General features: G+C 40.7%; 1 protein-coding gene across 17 annotated transcripts in view; it reads right to left on the bottom strand.

The window, feature by feature from the left end:
* The window catches only part of cast (calpastatin), a 32,376-nt gene extending 10,034 nt beyond the window's left edge, over nucleotides 1-22,342 (bottom strand). Inside the window, exons 1-6 of one of the 17 annotated variants that reach the window (XM_063474544.1) lie at nucleotides 21,263-21,547; nucleotides 20,526-20,603; nucleotides 4,908-4,976; nucleotides 1,995-2,108; nucleotides 1,034-1,144; nucleotides 297-443 (exon numbers count right to left, since the gene is read on the bottom strand). In XM_063474544.1, coding sequence (XP_063330614.1) covers nucleotides 297-443; nucleotides 1,034-1,144; nucleotides 1,995-2,108; nucleotides 4,908-4,976; nucleotides 20,526-20,603; nucleotides 21,263-21,292 — 549 coding nt within the window. In that variant the 5' untranslated portion in view covers nucleotides 21,293-21,547. Of the gene's footprint in view, nucleotides 1-296; nucleotides 444-584; nucleotides 1,002-1,033; nucleotides 1,145-1,994; nucleotides 2,109-4,907; nucleotides 4,977-11,299; nucleotides 11,464-17,629; nucleotides 17,834-20,525; nucleotides 20,604-21,262; nucleotides 21,548-22,053 lie in introns of those variants that run through there. The other 16 variants (XM_063474550.1, XM_063474545.1, XM_063474547.1 and 13 more) reach the window with 16 other exon arrangements.
* Between the last annotated feature and the right edge of the window lie 4,098 nt (nucleotides 22,343-26,440).

Raw genomic sequence — 26,440 nt, 5'->3', positions numbered from 1 at the left:
TAAGGCATCATGAAATTATCAGCCATAAAAAAAAAAGAAATTCCAACTCTTTCTTAGTTAATTGGTTTAATGAAATGACTTTTCTTCTTTAGAATTTCCAGAAATAAATGTTTGATGGGTGTGAAAAATTCCTGCTAGCCATGAAAACACCTCATCAGAACATTTCCTCATTCATTCATTAAACACAGAGACCAAGAGGATGAATTGAATTGAATGCAAAATCATCACTGTGCAGAGTATACGGAGAGCAGAGTTGACACACAGCCTCTGCCATGTTTGGTTTCAGGAACATCTACCTTTGTTTGCGCTGATTTAGCTTCTTCCTTTTTGCCTTGCACAGACACATTTCCAGCCGCAGCTGTGCCTGCTGCAGCTGGCTTTGATGTTTTAGCAGGATCAACTTTAGGAACATCAGCTTTGACTGCTGTGGCAGCAGTGGCACTCTAAAATACAACAAGATTTGATTCTATTACAGGCCAAGTTCATGTCAAGTAAAACTGCAGATCTGCTACATACATGCAAAACACCCAAAGAAACAAATGAAAGACAGGAAGTGACTTGAGGAAAAGAAAGCCTCCACCAACTTGATGATGTTCTTTCATCTAGAGGTGTTGTACAATGAAACTGGGGTCAGACATGAGTAAACTGTAAGCCTCTCCTCTTCATTTGTTTTTTCTCACTGACTCGAGTGATGATGCATGCGATGTTGCAAATGGACGGGCGTCGACTATGACGAAATGCAACAACGAGCAGAGGCATGCTGAGCAAAGAGCTGCAGTGTAAAGAATGAAAGTCCTTGTTCTTCAAAAAAAAAAAAATCCAAAAAGGAGAAAAGGAATTCCAAGGCATTCCAAGAAACCCCTAAAGCTAATAAGGTATCTGGACAGTCTCAAGTAAGCACAACCCCAAAAAACCTGATAAGACTGCAAGGAAGAAAAAAGAAGAGCGAAAGGCAAGAAGGCCTTGAAAGATACACCCCAAGAGTCATGGAGGCAGTGAAGACTCAGAGTGGCATTAGTAATCAGGCTTATACCTTAGCCGTGTCCTTAGGTGACTCTTTAGGAGCGGCCACAGAAGTGGCTGCTGCAGTGCCAGCAGTGGGAGGAATTGTAGGTGCGACTTTGGCTTGGGAGACAGGTGCAGTCTACAAACATGTCGCCAAATGATTACTCAAAAACACAAGGAAGCCAGTAGATGTACTGACACCGTGTAAATTTTTAAAGTGTTAGTGAAAACAGGGCAGAAGAAAATTTACACTGATCACTGGTCAGCTCGGTCAGAGTTACCCAAAAGATTTCAAAATAATACGAGGGCTGAGAGAGATGACCGGTGATCAGTATGGGTTTAGATGCTGGTGCTTTTTCATGCCTTTATCGCCTTGGTACCTCGTGAACGTTGGGGATTTATTTGCATTCATGAAATATTCAAATACCGCACACACAGTTCACAACATTTCTAATAAAATAATAAAAAAACATTATCATTTAAAAGATTTTTGGATTAAAGCAAAGAAAAAGCACTAGCTAGAGTTTTGGCCATGATGGCATTACCTTTAACACCTCTCTAGTAGCACCACTCGCCTCTGCAAACGACATGTCAATAACAGTAGCACCAGCCAGCGTAGTGTTAGTCTACAATCGAGAAGCATGTGTTTAAAGAAAGTGAAAAGAGACAGTTATTCATGAAGTTAGTGTCACAGTTTGTGAGGAACATTCATCCCATGCAGGTCATATCAGATCTTTTAAGGTGGCATGGTGAGAGTCCAGCTTCTGATGCAAGATGAGTGAACGGCTGTGCCAGAAAGACGTCACAGACAGACAGGTAAGATGTTGCGTAACGGTGATGACCAAAGATGAAGCGCATAAAGAGATGACTAGTGATGAGCACACATGAGGTGCTGAGGCCAAAAGAAAGAAGCAGAGATTCATGTTATGTCACGCCAAAGCGCTCAAAGCCTCCACCACTTTTATTCATACCCGCCAGAGTTTATCTACCTCTGGTTTGGCTTTAGGTGCCTCTTTCCCTGCTGTTGCAACATTAGAGCTTCCTCCTGTTGTCATGGTAACCGCCCCAGGCTTTGTAGCCATTCCAGATCCCGATGTTGGCGTCTGCAATGCACCAGGTGAGGAGAAGTTGATCAACTGCAATTCCTTTACTGCTCTCTGGATGCTAGAATTGCCAGTGTGCATGGCTTTTCACATGAAAGCTAGTTAACTTTTCGTCAAGAGAGCCACAGAGACTGTGAAACCTACTGTAATATATCTTAGCCTGATATCTTAAAATGACATCTTCTTGGTTACGCTTGGGGGTGGGGAGCAATTAGATATGTCGGTGATTGCAACAATACTCAGTTTCATAACGTAGCTCCACACATCTGTTGGTAATGTGACTGTGGTTCCATGTTTTATACCTTCTATTGCTTAAAAGAAGGGTTCACCAACTGATTTAAGCCAAAAGGACACATTCTCAGCAGAAATACTGATGCAAGTGCTAGCAAGCTAGCTCGCAGCATTATCATTTCACGTGCTGTTGTATTGTTTGGCATTTATATGTGTTAAATTGTCATACTCACTGTAGAAGAATGTATTATTATGTGCAATCAGGGACTTAATAAGTTAAAAATGTTCACAAAATGCCATGGCTAGCATGACAATCCCAGTCAAATGTGATTGTCATTTCAGGTAATTGCACAACTTGCAACACTGCTATGCCATTACGTGTACTACAGGGAATTGTGGTAACAAAAGTATCCAAATTGAGATGTAGTAAATCTTTCAGCCTTTTTTGCTTCCATTATAACCTGCTTTTTCTGCAAGTCATTAAACTTGCAGAAAAAGCAACACACAAGTAAGTCCATATTTGTAAGGTTAATAGGTGAACATTATAGTTGTGTTTTTATGTGACAAGAAACTGGCTCATAGTAATTACCATACATTCTGCAGGGACATATTTTTTATAGCACAGTACATTATCTTTCCCATTGCACATGGACACTGAAACATAAGCAGTTGTACTTTACTGTGGCAAAGCAAAAAGAAGGAAGCAGGGCAATGAGATACTTACAGTGAAGGTTAATGACTGAGTAATATAAGCTCAGTGTGTGAATAGGTCTAAAATAAAACCATGTAATTCTCTCACTTCCAAATATCCGACTAAACCTTATCTCTACAAGCCGGGCACCAAACTATACACCGTCTAAGCCCCGCTGCTGAAAGATGTGTGAAAACAATTCAGGCTGGCACTATGGCTCTGTTCAAACATTATTTGTATGTAAGTAAAAGAGATAAATGACAGGCAATGGAGTGTATTATTACTTTGAAAAAACTAGTCATTAAAAGTGTTTAATGAAGTACACTTTATATAAAATACAGTTATGGTCAGAAGTTTACGTATACTCATCATAAGCATAAATACTGTGGTAATTTCAGGTTTTTAAATGATTTTTTTTAACTTTTCTTCTTCAAGGGTGCAATGATTGCACAGCATACATCTTTAAAAACTTAAAACAAGTATTGGGTGAAAATGTTTGAATTTATTTTGGATTTTCTCTAATCCACACAGAACTGAAAGTACACATAGTGGCTTAAATATATAGATTAATTTGCCTTTTAATCAGTGCAGAATGTTCTACAAAATCTTAACTTTACAAGGTCAATGCCTTTTAACTTCTTGTTATTGATCATGATTGAGTGTAACTGGTAGTTTGACAGCACTCACTCGATGCATCAATACCCAGAAAAATGGGAAAATCCAAGGAACACAGTGAAGGTCTAAGGAGGAGGATTGTAGATTCACACAAACTGAAAAAATGCAGTTTCCAAGATCATCAGTTCAAACAACTGTACATAAGTTTGATCAGATATGTCACTACTTTGTGATGTTGTGGAAGAAGACCCAAACTGTCACCTCCAGATGAAAGGGAATGGAGCAGGATGTTAAGGAACAACCTGTGAACCAACAGGCTCAAGCCTGCCATCAACTGGAAACTGCTGTGACACCAGTGTTATTGTCCACGGTGAAGTGAAATCTTTGTAGTTGTCATGGACAAGCTAAATGCCTTCTGGAGAAAAGTTTTATGGGACAAATGAGACTCTATGAGACAAAGATGAACTATTTGGCCACAAGAGGTATGTTTGGAGGAGGAACCGCTTTCAAACCTAAAATACTATATCTGCTGTTGAGCATGGTGGAAAAAGCAACACACTCCAGAGCTGTTATGCTGCCGGTGGTACTGGTACATTGCATGAAGTAATAATGAAGAAGGAGGATGACCTTCTAATTCTTCAACTTAACCTCAAGTCAACAGCTAGAAGATTGACACAATTGTTGGATTTTGGAATGAATAAGACAAGTTAACATTATGCTTCTCAAATGGTCTCTCCAAAGCACCCACCTCATCCCAATTCTTCTTTTTTTTAAGTCATTAAATATATGTGCTGTGCAATCATTCAAACCTGGAAACCGTTTACCTACAAAATTGCTGATGTTTGCAACATTTTTTCTACCAATAGAGTTCACATACATGCTAATATAGTTACATTCCACTTAATTTATGAGTTCCTGATTGAAATACTGATGAAGTCTTTTAACATTTCCATTAGTCTTCCCTGGAGAATATTCCAGTCAGCATTCAAACAGCAAAGTTTGACAACCTTGGTTTGCGAGCAGCATTAATGGGTTAAACAGGGTGTTACCTGCCTTGAGTTTGAAGGAAGGAAAAGGAAAATGTTCTTTTTGCTATTAACCAAAGAGCTGTGCTGGAACAGGAAAGAAAGTAACAATGCTAGAAGTACTATAGAAAATGCTGGGGGGTCAGGGGTCAAATTGGCAGTCAACAAATGAGTTTCTTTTGACAGACTGAGGGAGGAGGAGAAGAAGTTAAACAGCATTACAGGAATGTCTAATACCTCGAACTGTGCAGGCTTTCCAGTAGAGACCTGAGCTGCCGGTTTGGGTGTTGTCTGGCTGGACTGCGACTGCAGAGAGAAAGAGACAGAAGTCAAATATATGCAGGGAACACAAGAAACCACCCAGCAACATGTTGATTTCACAACAGCAATATTTTTGGAAAACAAAACATTCCAGAAGACTTATTTCTGGATAAAGCTGAAATCGTAATCGTTACAGGTTCAGGTCAATACAGTCTCCTTTTCAAGTTGAAAACTAACATGGGGAGAAAGAAAGGGAAAAAATGCAGTGCTGTAAACTGCCCACAAACACACCCATCACACAGCAGTCAGAAGTGTTTGATTCAAGTCCTACATTCCTGACTGTGGGGTGGGACTGTTTGACAGCAGTGCATCAACGAGTCTGTCGTCTGTGGTCACCTTAGAAACTGACAACAAGAATGTAGGATTCACAAGTTCATCTCCAGCCAGTGGCATCCAGTGCAAGCTGAATGCTAACATAGCTCACATTTTTCTGCTTAAGGAACCAGGAGAGATCGGCCTTTGACTCCCGTGGCTGAAGACATGCAGCCAGTGTTCACACACATGCATACTGGATGGAAGTCATATTTGTTCTGCACTGCACTTCTTCACATAGAAACAATTAGTCATATTGTATCACTGATGCTTTGATCTTTGTCTTAAATTTCCCATAGCTGAGCTGTAATAAAACAATCTATAGAAGCCGCGTTACAACGTATGGGATATTATTACTTTTTATCATGTGTACTAAACAAAGCAAACTTTCCTGGACTTATAGTTTCAGGACCCATGCTTTATCTGTAGGTGCACGGCAGTAGTTTATCATTTAAAACTGTCATCTGAAATATTGATCAGTTATTAGCCTGTTTTTTACAGTACTGGAAATCCTTCTGCAAGGTGCAATGTCATAAAGATCATTGTTCTTAATACATTTGAGAGAAATATACAGGCCTTTGAAGCAAATAATGTTTCATTTTGTTTTGTTTTTTTAAACTGCAAAAATGTACAAGAAGTAAAGCCTTACACTACTACTCAGTTTCCCCCAGTAAAAACATGTGACCTTTATCTGGATAAGGATCGCACGTCAATGAAAAGGTGTTACTGCAAGCAGAATGCACTGGGATCGGAATCTGACCCGATCAGCCCAGTCACATTTGGAGATGGACTCTGTAAAGCCAACTCTCGGGGTCATCTAAATCGGACTCTTTGCGTTTACTCGCACAGGCTCCAGAAAAGCTACAGGTAATATATCAGCACAACCTCGAAACATAGAGCTGAGACAGTAGCACTGCTCCCCTGGACTGTTTTTCCTGTTTGTGCAGTCATTAAATGTGAGGCTCATCCAGACGCTTTGATTCTTCCTGTAACAAGCTTCAGAATATTGTGAAGATTGTGAATGCAAATACTCAGTAGATCCCTTAGTATTGCAGGAAAGAGAGTGCTTTTAGTCTAAAATACGCAACCGTGTACAAAAATAAACTTCCTTTTGTTAACAATTATACATGTTGCGCACGTAGTCCAGTATTTTGGAAGCATATACTGATCTCCAGGTGGAGCACAGTTTGCTGCAGAGCCCAGCCCAGCTCTTTTGAAGGTGTTGTGAATACAGAGCAGTGAACCTCCACCCTGTTTAATACTGCTGTTTGTTTCACATTCAGCTCCATATATTGTATGCAGTTGTATCATTGTAGACTCAGACCCAGCCCAGCCTGTCGGCGAGCATTACTGTTTTTTTTTCCATTTGTTCATAATAATAGTAATAATAATAATAATAATAATAATAATCGTAATAAAAGAATAAGAGAAGTGCACAGAAGTGCAAGTACCCATAACAGATTAACAGATACAATTCTGTGGGGAAAAAACCCAACTACATCCAGTTATTATGCTACTTCTAATCACACATAAGCTTCTGAGCGAGCTAACCTGTCCAGCCAGCTATGCGTCCTGTTTTACAGCTACACAGGTAGGGTGGGGGTAAAGCACATATGTATGCTTGTGAATGACAGTCAAGGTAAATAACATACAGAGACAGAGGACATGTGAATCATCTTCATTTGGTGAACTCTGAGTTAGTAATGATTGCACCTCGGCATAATCAATGATTTCCTCACGTGCTCAAATAGTCACACGGGCTCACAAAGTCATAATCCAGGTCGTGATTAGCACACACAAGTCACATGCCTTCTGCCTTTCACACTTTTCAGATATGAACCGACAGTTATAAGAGTCAACTTCATATTATTTAGATCGAGAATAAAAAGGAAGTGGCACAGAGGAGGAAGTGAGGTCACAAGCAGCCAAGGGGAAGTTGTGTTGATCCCGTTACCACTGTAAATACTGAACGTTGCCAAGTTACTTAAATAACCAAGAAACAGATGGGCTGTACTGCATGATGTGTCAGGCGCATTTTGCTGCATGTGAGACAACAACTCCACAAGTTTGGATATTTTCATGACAAAATGATAGAAGTAGCATTGGATATTTGAAGCCTTGTATTCTCATGGTAGCACAAGAGATTGCTGAAAACTTCTAGAACTAATAGAGACATATTAAAGCCATTCTAGTGGCGCTAGCTTTTATGTAGGTTTTTCCTGCCTTTAATTTGCCTGCGGTGTTTAATTCAACACAGGAATAATTTAAAGAAACAGTGAAAAGCACCTCTAATTCCATTTGATTAAAGATGTTCAGGCAATCACAGTATTGACTTCCCCCATCTTATCTACAAAAAGTATTCTGATGTGTCATCAGAGTAATCATACTGACCACATGAATGACATCATTACTTCATCAAAACTTTCTTTTGCAGAAGCGTACGTTATGGCAAACCCTATAACAGATTAGTGAGTTAAAACAAAAAGTAACACTGTACAGATCAGAACAAATTACATATTTCCATATCACTGTATAAATTAGTATCATGTCCATGCGCTTTTGCATTTACCTCATGAGGGATTCTCTGTTGAAACTATTCTTAAAAACCACACACAAACAGGTGACTCATCACCACTGCAAAACTCCGACACCACTGACAGATGCCACTTGACAAAGACAGGCCAGGAAGCACGACCCGCTTTTATAATTGTACAGTAGGCAAACAGACAGAGCTCTTAGTTCATTTCCAATCCATTAGAAGAAATAATACACTGAAAAATTAAGTAGTAAATAGTTGAGTTCATCAGTATGTTTACAGTGACTCATGCTGTCAATATCAGACGATCATGAAAACATTTATTAAAGAGATGTTCAAAGAGATATCCTCTTAAAGGAAGCCAACACTGGAAGATGCTACAAAAAAGAAAGAAAGGATTTCTAATGTACAATAAAAATGAACAAAGATGATGAGGGCAGAAAGCTGCACTACGGTTAGGAATCAGAAAGGTTAAAAAAAAATCATCAACTTTAACTCAAATTAAATAAAACATGAAGCATGAAACATTTTGTGGATTAGGCCTACTCACTGATTTAGGTAAATTAATAACAAATATTCGTGTGTAACCTCTGTGTTCACCTGAGACCAACCCAAACTCTCAGGAAGTCTGTAGTGACTCCAGACTTCTGCATTCCTACATTCCTCATGACTACGCCAGCAGCAGACGCACACTGCAAGTACACGTACACTCATTAGGTACACCTTTTCACTACTGGGTTAAACCCACTTTCGACTTTAAAACTGCCCTAATTTTTCACGCCATTGACTCAAAGAGCTGGAGTTTTTCCTTTTAAATTTTGGTGCATATTGACATGATAGAATCAATATTGTTTCAGAACCTCTTGACAAAGAGAACCCAAGTGTGTTCACTCACATTCGACAACGAGTGGGGGGAAAGGACCACTTTCTTGGTTAACACAAACCACAACGCACCACAGAAAGAAAGGAAGTAGCAACCAGTCTTCCCACAGAGCAGACACATTTGGATCAAACATAGTAGACACAGTTGTTTTCTACAGACCAGGTGTTCCATAAATGTCATGAGCCGTGCTTGACGTGGTTTATAGCAGGTGCTGAGTCTTCCAGATGTGACCCGGTATTTGGTAGTCCTGTGTCTCATTTGTAGCTGCCTTATGGTGCCATGAGGTCAGGCAGTGTCAAATGTGGCCCAAACACGATTGCAGATGTGGGCCACATTTTTTCTGGGTTATAGTTTCAGAATCATTTGTTGGGAGGAATTTAATCATTTTACCAAACAACCTGAAGAGGCTAAAAATCCACTCTTAGGAAATCTCTGCCTTCTTGATAAAGTATTTATTGTATTGATCTGAGTATATATTGGACTGTGTAAAAGTAAAGTGAAGTTGATGGAGGTGAGTCATAAGCTGTATACGTGGAGCATACTGCACAGCAAAACTTAAAAGGTCCAAACGATCAATAGTGCCTTTATCAGAAGATGCACTCAATAGTAGAACTGACAGTATACAAGATGTCACTTGCCATTCTGTCCAGACTTAAGTTTTGGCTCATTCTTTATACACACAACATGTATACAGGTTTGGTAAAACAGCCAATAGAACAGAAATAACCGTTGCACCATGCATCATATATGAAAACTGTGCAGATAATACAATCTTTATGAGAGCTTCTTTGGTTGAACCTCTGACAGTGAACTAACTTCTGCAGCTTGTGATGTTGTCTTCTTAAACAGCATTCTGTGTTTCTGTTATGCAGAACAGAAATGCATAAGACAGTAAAAGAAGAGAGGGTGGGGGGTCATAAAAATGATGCAGGGTTCCAAATTTAGTCAAAGCATGGAAAAGACTCAATAGTTAGCATGGATCTGTTTTGCAAAGAACATATTGATTTTTGTCAGACACATACAGCACATACAGTAGACTGGGATTCAGTGCAGTTGTAGTCTGAAACACAACAGTGCATATAAAGATCGTGATATGTGGGCAGTTGTTGCTTGATCATTTTTCATGTAAGACAGATGACACATGCAAACACTGACATGCCGTGCATGTCCATAGATAGAGCCACTGGGTAAGCAGCGAGGACACTGCCTGACGTAGTTGATAACGGGACACCAGTAACATCATGGTCATTCTGAGAGAGCTAGACGCAGTGCTGGGCATAGTTTAAGTGAGTGTGTCCAAAATAGATGCAGCACTTTAGATCTACACCGTTTCTGTCACATGACTTGGCACAGCAGTGACAGTGTGGCAAGGGCGGCGCACTGCCATTTGAAACCAACAGGTTTTGGTAGTCTTTCACTTTAGCACGACAGGAAACTGCCTGTCAGCTTGAGGTTTATTGCTCGGGCCTTTGTCTGCTGTCAGATATGAATGATAGAAAAACACACGCAGGCATGAAACACCAAGACTGCACTCCATATTGTGCATTTGTCACTGGTCAAGGAACAATGTAGTACATATATCCAGGCCCTACTAAACAACAGGGACTGAAGCAGTAGCTTTGCCCTCTTATGAAAACTGATGACTAATGCTGGCCCCACCCAACACACCACAGACACGCATATGTGAAAATGGCTGGAAACGACTCCTCAGCTTTCTGTTTTAAAATAGCACTGGCAACTTGTGGAAAAAGGTCAGTAGTGATAAGTGGCTCACCTCTGACCAGTGGTGGAAATGACGAAAGCTGCAGTCAGCTGTGTAACAAGGAAAGAAAGTGGAGCAACAGTGTTTCAGTTTTAGCACAGAGCTGCAGCAGGAGGAGCATTATTGCTGGAGGGCAGATTTCAAGAGAGCTGGGTGAAATCAGGAGTAATGGTGTTGACTAAACTTACTTTAAAAGGCAACCTGTTCTGATGAGGTGGTGACGCATTTAACTGTCACATCAGGCAAGGACAAGAAACAGGACAACCATGGCAAAATTACAACTGCAGCCTAACAAATCCCTAATCATACAAGACAAACAAACCAACCCCTGTGCTTCACAGTGTTTGTACTCCATTTTCCCATCAGGATTATTGTATCACACGTTTACAGTGAGAAAAACCAGTATGGAGACCACAAAAAGATGATATAAAGCCATAAAGAGCCAGGTGTCAACCTCGAATGCCACATACATAGACAGTAATGAAACATTTGATTGTTGATTGTTCACGTTTACTTGGAACAAAAATTTTGTTACACTGGCAACAACTGCTCTCAAGGTCCATTTGAGAGAGATTAACACAAAAATCTTTAGTCCTTTGCCAACTTTCCATAATTTGAGGCTTAAAGGGAAGCACGCTGATCTTACCGCAACATGGAGGATCACATGAGCGATAAACTGTCAAATGCTGATCTGAACAAACGTTCTGCCACACACCAGCCACCAAAATGATGTGACAGGTATCAAACAGGAAGCTTCTCCACGCAAGCGTTTACAAAAGAGCAAGCATAAAGGGAAATACCATCCAGATACATACCATAGGTCAGACTGTGAGTGTGTATCCTCTTTATATGTTGCTGTGAATACTACCAAGAGGCTCTCTTCAGGCTGCTTAACCTAAGACCCCTGCTTTAGGAACACTTTAGTTCGAACTTTATGTCATGCACACGCACACATGTAAACACATACACACACACCCAGCAGTGAAAAACTTGCTACTCCGCCCTCTTTGAATCAGCACAACAACACCCTGCTGCATCAGGCTCCACCCCTTCATCCAACATGGCAGAGCAGGCTCGGTCGGATTGGGCAGTTGAACACATGAAGCCCCACCCACTGCTCGATGCGTGCTAGGAAAACTGAACAAGCTTTGGGTCGGGCTGGGCTAGGTGAAGACGCATGATGCAGCTCAGCACATGATAGCCTGCAAGCCGGAAGAGGTGAAGAAGAGAAAAAGAGTTGAGGGGTGACGAAGGAAAGTAGATTTTCTGCAGCAGTGCTGTTTGGCAGGAGTCTGGGTGTGTCGGGTAGACTCACAACTTTGGAATTTAGAATGCAAAGCTACTCGAACAACAAAGGCAGAAAAGAGGAGAGGGAGGGAGGAGGATCCATCACATGCAGCTCAAACCACACCCTGAGGCAGACAGAGAAGAACATTAAAATGGGGGAAAACGACAAAGTTTCAAGGGCGAAGGCAGTAATGTTCAGACATGTTTGTTTTCTTCACGGGTCGTCAAAAAAGGCCCTGAACAAAGGAAGAGACAGGAAATACCGGCCAGAGGCTAGACAGGAATTTTGGGGGGAAAAAACAAGAGAGAGGGGCAGTTTAACGCTTCCCCTTTCTTTAAACAGGACCTTTCAGCAGTGGCAGCGTTGATTGGCTGAAAGGTCAATAACTTCTAAACTTTACCCTTATTATGTTAACTTCTTCAAGCACTCCACACCACCAAACATGTCAAACGCATTGAGGCGAGTGCTTTGGAGAGCAGCGCCCCCTCGTGTCAAAAAACACCAACAGCATATAGATGAAACTTAAAAAGGAGCATTGTGTTCATGTGTGTCATCTGAAACCGTTGTGCATGCCTGCTCTGTTAACTTGCAGACTGTTGTTTGGACACAAGGTCGGCCTGTATGTGTGTCATGTTTGTTCAGTCCCAGTTAAAATGGGGAATTAAAACAACTCTAAGTACTTTGCATTTAGACTTGGCATCAAATTTAATGTTATTATAGAGGTGCCAAAAAGAATTATAGGAAATATTCTTATTCTATGTGGAAGCTACTTTGACATAAGCATGAACATACTTGGTTAAAAATCAGCCAAAGCCAGCTGAAAATCAATCACCAGGATTATCTGATTAAATGAAGGTAAACAGCAGAGCGTAAGCATAATCATGACATCTATAATCCAGTTTTGAGTTCCCTCCCCAGACGCCTTAATGCCCACTCACATCCTGGGCCATCTGACCTCAGGAATTCACATGACAATGTGGGGCCAGGTTTCACAATGGGCACACCCGAAACCCTGGCTGATTAGGTCCCACACCCGCTTTCACACCTTGGCTCATGTGATTAGAGGATCACCAGGGGGTCCTTTGTCCCTCTTTGGGGGGATACTCCCACTGGGTTTAAATCTGGGACTCTCGGCCATTTGACCTTAGAACTGAAGAAGCTTCTCGGATGAGAGGTGAAACGTCTTCAAGCAACTTAAAGAAGTCCAGACGCTTTTCTTTCCGAGCTCCTTAGACTACGATGACCTGGATGACTGAGAACCTTCACAGACATGACATATCGCTGTATTCTTCGAGAGCTATGGGCTGGCTTTTATCGGATTGGCTTTAGCCATGTTTGTTTTAAAATAACTTAAAAAAAACAAGCAGACAGACTCTTGATTTTCTTAATGTGTTGCACATCTCCTGCCCTGGCATCTCCCTGGCAGAAATTCTTGTGTCTGTCCTGGGACCCTTCAAAATAAATCTCTAACAGCTTTCGCCTGACTGACTCCAAAAACACACCAGAGCCTGCCCCCTTTTCTGGAAGATAACATGCTTAAATGCCTTAGTTTGTAACCCCTGGCAACAACTATCTTTACTAACAACATCAGACCCACCCTTTCATGCGGAATCAACCAATAGGAACGGTAAACCTAGAGGCTGGAGGTTTCTAGTTCTAGTTTCTCTGTTTCTAGGAGTTCACAGGCAAACTTGGTGGGAGGCTGTATGGTATCACATGTCCTAAACTAAGACTTTAAGCAAAGACTAATGTGGGATATTTGTATTGGCAAAAGTTTGAGGTCAAATCAATTGGAACTCTGCAGAGAGATTAGACTAGTAGAAACGTGTTTTGCCAGAAAGTTCTAGCTGTTATGAAAGAGCGTGTGAATCAGGTCTGATTAGGAGCAGGAGCAGCCATACACAATCTGTGCACTCAGTGTGAACCAGATACGAGGAAGCACTTAAAAAGTGCAAATGGAAAACCAGTGAGTGTTGTGCTGACTGTGCACAAACAGCCAGAAAAAAATGTAGAGGAGTGGCCTGAGGAACTTGACAAATTCTAATCGTATATTTTTCTAAATAAACACAGTGAAGTCAAATCAAAAGGATGCATTTGCTTTTGTAGTGATTAACCTAACCAAACACAACAGCTCTGCATCCTCTTTTAGCTCATTGTTTTGGCAGCAGTGTTTTCAGGAGCAACAGCCTGCAAGTTTGACCGAGGTAAATCTGAGAAACACACTTTGCTTCCAGCCAGAAGCATGACAAGTGGTCAATGCTAGCAACCAGTGGTTGCTGCTTAAATAGCACGCTTCTACTCTGAGCACTCAAATCATTTTTACTACAAGCTTCATACCACAGCACCTTGTCTAACATTTACACACACACTCGTGGATGTATTGAGGATAACTTGGGATTTAGTGTCTTGTCCAAAGATACTTCAACATGCAGAATAGAGTAGCATTCACCGGCCTTTCAGTTGTAAAGCGAGCCACACTTACTGTGAAACATTTCAGTCACAGAGACATCAATAGGGACAGTTTGAAAAAAGTGAAGCAAAAAAGCTTCAGGGAAAACATTACATCTGCTCAAAGTTGCTTTATTTCTAGGAAAAGTAGAGAAATATTTGTAATAATCCTTTTTTTAAAATAATATGTCAGCTTGTTGTGACTGCCAACAAACTACAGATTATTAGGTACAGGAAGTGTGCTAAATCAAGTGTCCAGATTGAGGCTATTTTAGCGAGCTGAGCTTCAGTTTCAGACTTGTATCATCTTCAGCACGGGTTCGTTTGCTTCAGCTAAAATTACCTCTGCATTAGCTTATTAGGTTCTACCATGAATTTAAACTTGTGTGTTAGCCATGCAATGATGCTATACTATAACTAGATTTCCAGACAGATTAGCCAGATACAAATAGAAATATCATCACCACAAAAACTACTAAGCTATAAATGTCTCTTGCTTAGCTGCATTTCCACATTATGTCATCAATCTATCCAGCCATCCACTTCAGGGTCATGGAGGGCTAGAGCCTATCCAGAGGAAACAGCTCGACTCTGTCAGCCACATGACAGAATAAGAACAAGAACTACAATAACACGATTTAGTTGGGACTTGTCAGCAATTACCAATAATCATAGCATGCCTGCTAACATTTTTACCTCTTCTGCGTGTTTATGAGGAGTGATACTGAGAATCTCAATCACTGCATCACATTACAGTTTCCAGCAAGCGTGAGTCTGCTGCCTTCACATTACTTATCCATACTTGTCCGGACAAATGTCATCTGGCTCCAAGTACAGGCTGTTGCTCGAGCATTGCAGTAAACAGACAGGAGGACGGGTGTACCAAAACGGACATAACAAAATTCAGCGAGCAACATTTAGATGAGGTGTCAAGCCAAACTGAGAGCACAGTGTCAAATCTGAAGGCACGAGTATTGAGGAGTGATGGAAAGTAGCACCGTACCTACCAACGGGATAAACAACAACACCTTCAACAGGAAATGGAAGGCTAATTTAGCTGAGCAGGAAATGTGTCAACAAAGTGTCTGTGTATATATGGTCGCATACACAGTGTGTTCCTTCACTCCAGTGCAAACTGGGTTTTATTACCGTGGTCTGATTCTCTCCTGCATTCAGCATGTTTAAAATGATCTTTTTGAGGTGTGGCTTCAGTAGGCAGTCAGAGGTGGTTATGACGCATGAACTGAAGCAATCGGGCACTGTGTGTCATGATGTCATGGCTCTTAGTTACCACCTTAGTTGAACTGTTTGTGATTTGCTGAATATCAAAACATGAAAGATGGAAATTTGAGTGTCAGCATTTCCTAACAGTGGGGGCAGTTAGGTGCATGCTTGACATCAGACTGTGATTTAATCAAGTGAGTCAGTTGTGTCTCACTGTCTCAGTGATTGCTCAATACTTTCTCTTCTAGTTGCACACAGTGCTATAGTCCATCATAACTGAACCGTACAGTGTAACTCATTGTTCAAATGCCCAACCGTAAAACCGAGGGGATCATTTCACATGACTACATCGATCTTAAAGATGAAAAATACATGAAGAGGCTGAGACATCTCAACAGGATAAAAGTCAAAAACCTAGAATAACAAATACTGCTTAAGCCAAGCTAATATGAATAATACAACAGTAACACAGGTAACTTCAGGCAACAGGAAACAGCATGATATTGTATTTAAAGGTGACTTATGATGGCTCTATATAGTGACACTTTTCATTGGGTCTTAGTTTTGTTTATCAAGCACTAGTAGCCACATGCAGGATGCATTACACAACGTTCCTACCAGCAGGGTTAGATTTTCCAACTAATAATATGTCTCAGAAGAAGAGTTCCCAGATCTTTTTTTTTTTTTAAGTAGGTAATTCATCATCGACATTCCTTATTTAAAAATAAAGAATGTGTATGATAACAGTTGTTTGCAGATCAAACTTTTTCTTTGACAAAGCAGATACAAGCTTGACAAATGCCAGTCCAGAAATCTCTTTTTAGCTCTGTTTTTCATTTCCACCACTATTGTCTCTTTATCTTTGTCCATCTACTGAGAGCAGGTATGAAGCAGGTATTTATAGCATGTTTGGCTGCACGTTGCAGCCAAGGACAACAAGACAAAGCTCTGTGAGCGTGAACCAGAACAGTACAGCAGTGAGCCGAGTGACTAAACAATGGACTGAAACTGGCTTTTAAGATCTGTGAAGCCATCAGTTTCTGTTTAGTTCAATTTAAAGATATAAGTTCACGCTATAGTTCATAAGAAATCAACTGTAAAGCCCTCTGATGTATCACGCCATGTAAAAACAGGTATGTCATGACTAACTCGCACAGTATCCCCTCAGTTCTTAATGGATGTGCCTATCTGGCACTGAGGAAATTATCCTGTTTATGCCTTTTTGTCTTTGACTTTGTTGTAATGGTTATGCATGTGCAGGCAAGATATATTTTCCCAGTGGCCATTTCCTGTTAAGTTTCATGATAATGCTGCCAGACCCCAAGGGAGGGTGATCTCTGCAACCCAGTGCCGGGAAAATGCACAACAACACACAACAAAAATGGTCTGACCAGAAGTCCAAAGGCTATCTGTGTGCAGTCGGCCTCCTGGGACACATTTATTCTTTGACCTTTAACACATAAAATGACTCAGAGCAAACTAACACAGCCCTGATAACGGAGCACTGACATGAGGACAGCCAATGCTGAACTGTCACACATCAACATGCAATCACATTCTCTGCCAGACGAGTGAAATTTTAACAAAACCCTGCAGCATATGACCTACATTGCATTCAACTTTAACTTGTCCAAATAAAAAACAGAGCACTTAAGCTCATTCCAGCTAAACACACCCTTTCAGATAGCTCCATCTGCAGCTTTGGATTATCACAGGAGAATGCTATTTGGGGTGGGAGCCTTCACAAAGAAAAAACTGGTATATCCTTCAAAACAACAATTATCACTTATAGGAGTCTATCAGTTTCCCATGTAGTTTGATGGTTTAAGCACCTCATAGCAAATACTGGAGGCCTTCGTGCAGCCTGGTTTAATATCCCACTACAGCAAGAACACTGAACTCACAGAGGCTGACCGGGAGCCTCAGACATTCCAGCAGAGAGAGACTGTGGCCGGATTTGGACTGGCTCCAAGACGGTTTTCCCCCTCGTGTGAGTTTCCCTTATAAGTCCTTTGTTAAACATACAGTACACAAAAGACTAGGACAGCTAACAAAACAGTAACAGCAGATATGCTTTTATATCTAAAGGGGGGGGGGGTCACAAACAAAACAAAACACACGTGGACACTTTTGTTACTCAGCACATACCATTACACAAGCACGCAGACACACTTTTACTACACACCTGCTCCTCCACTGCCACATCCTGCAGAGCCGGGGTGTCCCGTGGGCCTCGGATCCAGCTCAGTATCTGACCCATGTTGGCTGAACGTGTCTCCGAGTGTTGGTTTGTGTGAGTGTGTGTGTGTGCGCGCGTGTGTCAGCCTCTGCCTTGTCTGTCGGCTTGCAGCATGTTTCCCGGCAGCAAACGGGGAATGGACCCAGACAGAGAAAAGGGGAGGGCAGAAGGACTAAACTGGGCGTAGTCAGGGAGAAGAGGATCTGATGTGGAAGTCACAACCGGGAGGGGCGTAACTCTCCGGGCTATACTAGGAAGTGAGCTGACCATGGGCTGACACCCACTTAAAGGGGGGCAACATGTGAGATTCTGCTTGGGGAAACGGATCCAGTTTTAACGCACACGGGGGCACACATGCACGAAGATATGCACGCACAGGCAGGTGTGTGGTGTTAAAGAATTTTCTCAGCATACCTAAAACAGAAACCGGTTTTATTTGGGACAATGTTCAAGTTATATATTAGCAAGAACACACCTAGATATATGATAGTGCACGAGCCTTGAGCACACATGGGCGCATACATCTATCCACACTGCATATATAAAACAAGAGACCAACTTTTATATTCTGCCTGTGTCAGCTATTTTCCATGAGAGAAGAGGCCGAAGCTGAAATCTTCAATTCTATTCTGTATTGCAGTAATAAAACCTGCGAAGGATAATAGCAGGAAGAGATACTGATTAGATGCTGGCTGATCTCAACATCTAGTTGAGCCAAAGAAAACCTGTCTAATGACAACAGAGGAGATTTCATCATGTCTCTCTGCACCACGGCCTGAGCAACAAACAAAGTGTGTTAAAGAGGAATGTAGGGAGTGTCTCTGTGAACACATGACTGAAGCATAAAACTCGGGTGTTGGCCTTCTAAAACTTCACCAGTGTGGTCCCTTTTTTCAACTTTATTTCTAAGAATTATCCGAGAAGAGCTGTGGAAAACATGAAAAGTAAACTGAGAAACATCGGAAGGCAATTAAATTGCAAAGGTGATGAAAACCAATGAAAGTGCAATCCCATCCATACCTATGGGGTTGTACCTCACCTGTAAAGTGTGAGTTTATCTGTCTCTCTGGGTAGTTCTTGGGTGGGGTGTGCAAACAGTGCAGCCCCTGAGTGAATCACTGTGATGGAATCAGTCTGACAGCCAAGCCTTTCACTTTTTGAGCGTTTTAAAGGCACACCTTGGAAAAATATGACAATCACGCACCCTACCGCTAATCACTTTAAATCAAACAGACAGAAACTGACACTCCTATTTGATCTGCAAAAAGCTACAAGTGGTGAATCGGCTCTTTATGCACAAAGCACACTTTGAGGATAATCTGCTTGTTTTCAACAATGCAATGCGATACTGATGATAACACTCTGGGCTGAGAAACCCCATCATCGGCTTTGTTTTTTAAAAAGGACATAACCTTGTAAATGCATACCATCTGATACTATTAAAAACAGATTAAATCAACAACCACTATGAGCTAGAGACCATCTGTACCTGTGAATATTTATATTATTGTACCTAATATATTATTGGTAAAGTACTCAGGGTGATATGAGGTGTCTCCAGGATCATATTGTGCAATGATGGTGCATGCACACAGACACACAGGCTGTTCATAACTCACTATACACTCCCTCTGAGACTGACATATCTCTTTCAAGGTGTCAACTGATCAAACCTGCAAAACTAGCTCATCAACCATGTGAAGCAAACTATCCGTTCCCATAACCTCACATAAACTGGTGTGAACCTGCAGCGGTTGTGTGGCATGTGGTAGTCTTTTAAAAAAAAAAATCTTTTTCATCTAGACTGAGATTATCAGAGAATCAGCAGATAGCAGTATGCTCAACATATTTAACTGTGTCAGAAAACAAAATAGCAGATGTTGTCACCAACGTGCTGGTGTAAGAGACATGACTGCACGGAGCATAAAGTGGGTAACTGGACTCCCTGTGACCAAAGTGGCATTCATCTTTATATTTAGATCCACGCTGCACTTCAGTCACCTATAAGCTCCTCCTGTCTAGCTGCATCAAATGTATGGACCATGATCAGATGTAGACAGAAGCCTGTATTTTGTTTTTCTTTTTCTTTTTTTTAGAAAACAAGAATAACAGAATTTATATTGTGCTGCAGCTAAAGATACTTAAAAGTTATTACAGGTAAAAGTGATCCTTGATAAATGGCTTCACGTGTGATTCCTAAAGTTGTCAGTCACACTAAATTACTCTTAACAATCACAAACATGTACTTTTTTTTTTTTTTTAAGTAGCAGGTTAAATAAGCGTGCAGGCTCATTGTGTCTCCTGATTTTTGGGTAACAAAAAAGACATGCAGTCCTTTTGTGTAAACATCTGCAGCCAAAAGCAGCACTGCACTCAGCAGAGGGAGACAAACACAAAGAGTTGAGTTTTGTTCCCATCCATCCTGCAACTCCAACTCTTGACCCACAAAGAAAAACAAAGATAAGATAGATCTGAAATATTCAAAATGTCTGGAAAGGCCACGGTCTAATTTTGAGGCTCTGATAGCAAACACAGCTGAAAATTCAAACTGCAAATATTGTCACCTACTTGTTTCCATCTACATTAACAGGCCAATGGGTTCAGCTGAAATTCTGCTGCACAGCGGTGATTCTTTTTTACAGACATACTTCTACTTTTATCCACTCTCAGTTACTGGGCAGTGTTGAGAGACAAAAATCACACAGCAGCCTCTATCTTTTAATGTATCCTGTGAGGTTTACATGGAGCAAAGTAACTTACTGCATCCCCGCCCTGTTTTAACCTTGAGCTGCAGAACATTGCTGAAGGCATGGTGTCATTCAGGAGAAAGTGAAGTCAGTACCTTGCCATAGTAGGACCCTGCAGTGGGATAGAAGGCTGAAGTCTGTCTACTCTTTTCGACTTCAGCTCCTTTTCCATGCTACAAACACACACACACACGCAACAGTTTGTTAGGGCTTTGAAGGGTGAGTAAGTTGTTGGCATTAAATTAAACAGAACTTCTGGACAGGAAGCAGTGATTTGAATCTATTGTGTTACTGCGTTGGTGGCTTATTTTTCTAGCTTTTCCTCTTTTTTCTTTTTTTTGGTAACATTTTTGTAATATTCTTAACTGTGAAAAAGGTCTGCTCAAATAGATTTTCATAGTTTGTAGCATTAAGGTATGTAAGCAAGATAACACCTGCTCATTAATTGCATTAGTTAACATGCTAAAATGTTCATTATTGATATGCAATAGTACCGAGACACAATAACTGGAGATAATCCAGATCTGAAACGTGAGGGCTGAAGGCCGTTTAAACAGCCACACGCCCTCATGTATGAATAGTGTTTGACAAAAAGTGGGCGAAGTCTTTTCAGCACTTTATTTCGGTTCTAACAATATCTTGTACAGCCCACAGAGCATCCAGAACCGCTCCTACACTTTCAGACTAGCTGTTCGGGTTTTCTGCAATAAAAGCACACCTAGCGTCTATAAGGGTGCCAAGATTTACTTTGAAAGTGCTAATGCCAGAGGCTCAAATAAAAGAAAGAGGGAGAGGAAGGTAAAGGGGGAAAAAAAGAGGGAGATGTACTCACAGTACTGCTCCAGTATGCCGCATACGCCATGAGAGAGCAGGAGGTGAAAACCACGATCCGAAATAAAACTTCCACTCTGCTACAATGCCGCTCTCTCCTGTTCTCACTGACAGATATCTTTTCTCATACCTTGCCGAACAGAGCGCCACTCCCAGCAGACACCAAATTATCGCCACACACTTCTGTCTGGGGTGCAATTTCTGACTCAGTGAGATTACAAAAGAATTTCACTCTCTATTTTTTTTTCCAGTGAAATTTTCTGGTTGTTGCGCATAACCAAAAACAATCCAGCATTAACATGTAGGCCTGGCGTTAAACCACCCCACTGATTCACATCACCACACACACACGGTTATATTTCCAAAGAAGGAACTTCGTAGATCTCTATTGTGCTTGTTTCTGGCTCAGTGGTGCGCGCTACCAGGGGGGGCTTTACGCAATAGCACGATGCGCATGTGGTTACAAAAGATGACATGAAAGCCTTCTAGGCATTTTGCACTGGCAAATCATTCGTGACGCCGAGTAAAACCAATTACTGACATTATAAATAAATCAACGAGCCCTGAGCAATTCCTCCGCAAACGATGACACAGCCACGCTCTAACATGTGCAGAACACAGTTTCTCGCTTGAGCACATATATGGCAATGGGATGCAGTTTATCAGGTTAAATCAGTATCAAAACTTCTGCAGCTTTGTATAAGAATAATCAGCTGTGACATATCGGAGATGTTTACATCTTTAAACACATTAACTGAATTCCGCATGTCTCTAAAAACGGAAAAACCCTACCTCGTCCTTTGCTTCCTTTGTAGCTTTATGATGGCCATGGCTTCTCTTCTTATGTGGCATCTTCAAAAATCTAAATGGATGAACTTCTATTCAAAGTTTCGTTAGTGCCCTCAGTTCTCTTTGGGAAATCAAACTCTACAGACTGACACACAGCCTTTGGTTTTAATTAGGCTGCCCCTCCCGCTGAAAGAGCTTTCGTCCTTGATGATTAAAGTAGTTGGCAAAACCAGAAAATTTCTCAACGTGGAGTTTATTTAATCGCGTAAGCATGTAAGGTCTAGTTCGTCTGCTGCTTTTTAGGATTTATAGTGCAGACTGGTCCAGAAACTACGCCAAAAGTTACCCAAGTACACACAAAACTCTAATTTGATCACGTGAATGGGAAGACTCAGTGTTCAGCGGAAATAACTGGGATCGATTGGCATTCACAAATGTATTCTTTTGCATTTTAAACAAGTATCCAACACATTCGCTTCAGTTTGGGTGTGTGAGAGGAAACGCCCCACAGCTCCAGGAAGAGTTGACTCACCCCTGGTTAGTTTTTCCCAGATGTTTTTCTTACGAGGCACAATGCTGCCCTCTGCTGGCTAAACCGAGGACAGTCTGGGTCAACACGAAGCAGCAGCAGCAGGTTTGAATACAGTGTTCAGTGACGAAATTAGCCTTTTCTATGGCGATGTTACTGGTTGTCCATTCTTATCTAGTTTCTATGTGACAGGAAAAATGTCCAGTGTTAAAATTTATTTTCTTATAATTGCATTTAATCATATTATAAATAATGCTCTTAAATTTTGAAAACCGCAGCAACGCTTTCAGTATAATGAATAATGTGAATGTTTGACAAGAGGTTTTGGTTTGGGCCTTCACCCGAGTGAACATAAAACATTTAACAGACAACATTTTGAGGAATAAAAAAAAGTGGTATTAAGTAGGGGGACAAAAAACAAAAGCTTATTTTGATTGCTCTGAAAGAATCTCGTTTGAATTTGAATCGGCAGACACCGCATGACCTTCACGAAGCAATCCTCCGTGAGATTTGTGTCCCTTTTACGGTTTTGTGCTAAAAAGTTCTTTTTTAGAAAAAAAACTCCATATTTCTTTCTAGATAGCATGTAGTCATCGTGTTTTATGAAGGGGTTATATATAAAATAAAGAGATGTAGATAGTATCTTTAAGACTCTTTTTTTTTTAAATCTACATTATAATAAATTCAGTGTTTTTTGGCCATTAACAATCTTTATAGAACTGTGATAATATATTTTTGGCAATTTCTGCTTCCCTGTTGGCCAAACCTTGAAAAAAATGTCAGTGGCACTTCTTACCTGTATAAATAAAGGACAAAATCATGTTGCAAAAAACTGCTGCATCTTTTAACTTATGACATGAATATTCTTTCTGGCTCAAAATGACTTAATATTATTCATAAAGGATATGTGTGACTGCTCATAGGTCAATAAGTCATTTACAACAGTTTAAATAAAGGCAAACACTTTTTGGCACAAACTGGGGTGCTTCACGTGTAGGGCAAATGTGCAAACCAACACTCAGTCATGTTCAGTAAATATCAGGTGATGGGGCTCCTTCAATGACGTGACAACATGGAAAAATATTTTGTTTACACAAGCACCCACTCACTAGGGTTTAGCTATGTCAGCTTTTTTCCACCCTTTAAGCACTAAGTTGGTTGTAGCACTAAGAAGGTTACTGATCACATTGCAAATTAAGTATCACACAAGATGAAGACCATTTAAAGATGATCTGTTGAATGCGCTTCTCTAATGTATAATATAAATATATATCCTTCTTTGAGAGTTGTTTTTCCATAATAAGCAGTAATGATAACATTAAAAATGTCAACAATACATACATAGATACATATTGGCATAAACAAAATGTTGCATGCAGTGGACATGCAGATTAGGTTAAATGAGCCTGAATTGGATATTCTGTAGTCTCTTTTATCTATTTGCTTTCTCCAGCGACTCCTAATAACACATTTTCTGACATCATAGATGTTGAATTTTTTGCAGATTAATGCGAGATTGTTCTCCATGCCTAATATGTTCATGTCTGTGACACATCGATTCAAAACATTTCGTTTTAAATGTATGGATCATTACATTTAATGGTAATGTCCACCCTTTTCCACATACACCACTGCTCAGGGTAATTTTTTTCAGGACTGCTTTTGTGTTTATGAAGTTGTTTACTTTAAATAATGAGAAACTATCAGAACAGAGGATTTGACTGACATGTACAGAAACAGTCTTCTCCTGTAAATTAAAAGAGACCACTAGATAAGACACCAAAGAAGTCTACAAAGATGATTGCACCCCACTGAGTTGCACTTCCTGTCTAATCTACTACCCATCAGCACCAAGCCTTTTCCACATTTTATCTATTTCCTGTAAATCTATGCTTCCCGCATCTCTGTTTTTCAGTGCTGACACCCCTGAAATGACGTACTGACTAACATGTCCGAACAACACTCTGATGGCCTTTAGAGACAAAGTTCGTTTGACACCCGCAAGTCCCGATAACAGTTTAAACTCCACCACACCCCAACATCAATCAACTGTTTCCTCACTCCATCACCTGCAAAGTGAGGCTAATCTGTCTGACACCAGAAAGACAATTTCACAGCACCCTCTGATAGCACATGGCATTTGTGCAGCGTTGATTGAACTTTGGGGACGTGAATGACTTAATCAAAATTTTAACCTTTGCTTTGGTTAATAGTTTAGGTTTTCTTATATTTATTTACAATAGCTGAAAGATTATGCAATGAGTTGCCAAACATTGCGTCAAAATAGTGCAACATTGCCTGCACAAAGCAAGGTTCAGATTGCAAAATGTGGCTGGGGATGTTTCTCAGTGATGACTAGTTAAATTGCACTTGTAATGTTTTCTCCTAATAGCATCACAACACCACAGTACCTCCTAGAAACTAAACTAACATAGGCAAACTTTTGATTTGGCCAAGAGCTTTATATCTGAAAATCATCATTACAGATTACATTACATTTTGGGATGTTCAGCAGTATTTACAGGGCAGTATTGCAGGTCTTATTAGCTTTTGTCTGCACAGCATGTCTGTGTAAAAATGTTGCACTATGACTTCAGCTAAGCAATAATCTGACCAACACATGACACATGCAATGTAATAAAGGAGACACTTATGAACTTATTTCAAATGAACTGTAGTCCTTCTAGACAACTTATTGAGACTTGTGGGTGAAGATGTGTCACACGCTTGTAATGTGGGTTGGCATGGCAACCATGTGTCACAGGCTGCAGATTCCATTAGTTACTAACTTGTATAACTTGTAAGGCATCGCCTCATGTCACAAGTATTTGCTTTGTGTTTGCTGCATAACAGACTTCAGCAGAATGCACTGTGAATATAATTCATCATTAAACGATTTCGTTATTGTTCATTTTTTTATGTGCTTGAAATTTGACCTGTGGCTCTTAAAAAGTAACACGCTCATAAATCACTAAACAACCTAGAATATTGTAGCTGCCACTGAACCATGAGAGGGACAGGAAGTGCAGCTCAAGTCGTCACATCTGTTTGCCACGCCTAATTGATTTGGGGCTGAACATTTGTGTGTTGAGGTGGCTCTCCAGCCACCTCTGCGTCAACCTCCAGCTAAAAGCTCCTGCTTTCCGTCACTGCCTGTCTGTAGAGCTGGAAAAATAATTAGCTGACGAAACACGGTGGGACCTTTGACCTCATTTTGATGAACTCATTGTGCATATCTATTTGGTAAACTGGTGTGAGTGTCCGCTCAGCGGAATAAAGGAAAGGAGGATGAGTAAGCTCACACCACTCACTGAAACACGCACACATCCCAGAGATAAAGGCAGGGGATGCAGAGAATCGATGACAACCAAGTCAAAGATTCAGTGATCTGTAATGAAACCATAATCCTCTGAAATAAACTGCCCAGCTTGCTCATATTCCTGCAGCTCTTCAAGTGTGTGTCCGCCTGAGTGTGCCTCTGTGGTCAGAGCAAACAGTGGTTGCTAGGTAAGGATGGATTATACTGCAAATCTGGTGCAGACCTGTTTGCACACTGCCAGATGACCAGACATATCAGTCATTATCAGCTCTGACAAGTTTAGAGCACAATGACTAACAAGCTCACTCTATAAAAAAAAAGAAGGGAAAAAACAGTGTACACTGGAATGAATAAGTCCATTACTATAGTAGTGTTTTTATTTTCATGGTTCTTTTGTGGTTCTTTATTTATACAGTTTGTGTGCCATTCACTGCAGCTAAACATGTCCATAATCATGGTACTTTTGCCTCTGGGTCATTGCACCTAAATGCAATCAGAGCACACTAAAACAGATTTTCCATTAGTAAACAAGCTCAACAGCA

The sequence above is a fragment of the Pelmatolapia mariae genome, linkage group LG5 (assembly GCF_036321145.2).
Source record: "Pelmatolapia mariae isolate MD_Pm_ZW linkage group LG5, Pm_UMD_F_2, whole genome shotgun sequence".
In the NCBI taxonomy this organism is placed as follows: domain Eukaryota; kingdom Metazoa; phylum Chordata; class Actinopteri; order Cichliformes; family Cichlidae; genus Pelmatolapia; species Pelmatolapia mariae.
This window is presented reverse-complemented; position numbering and strand designations above follow the sequence as displayed.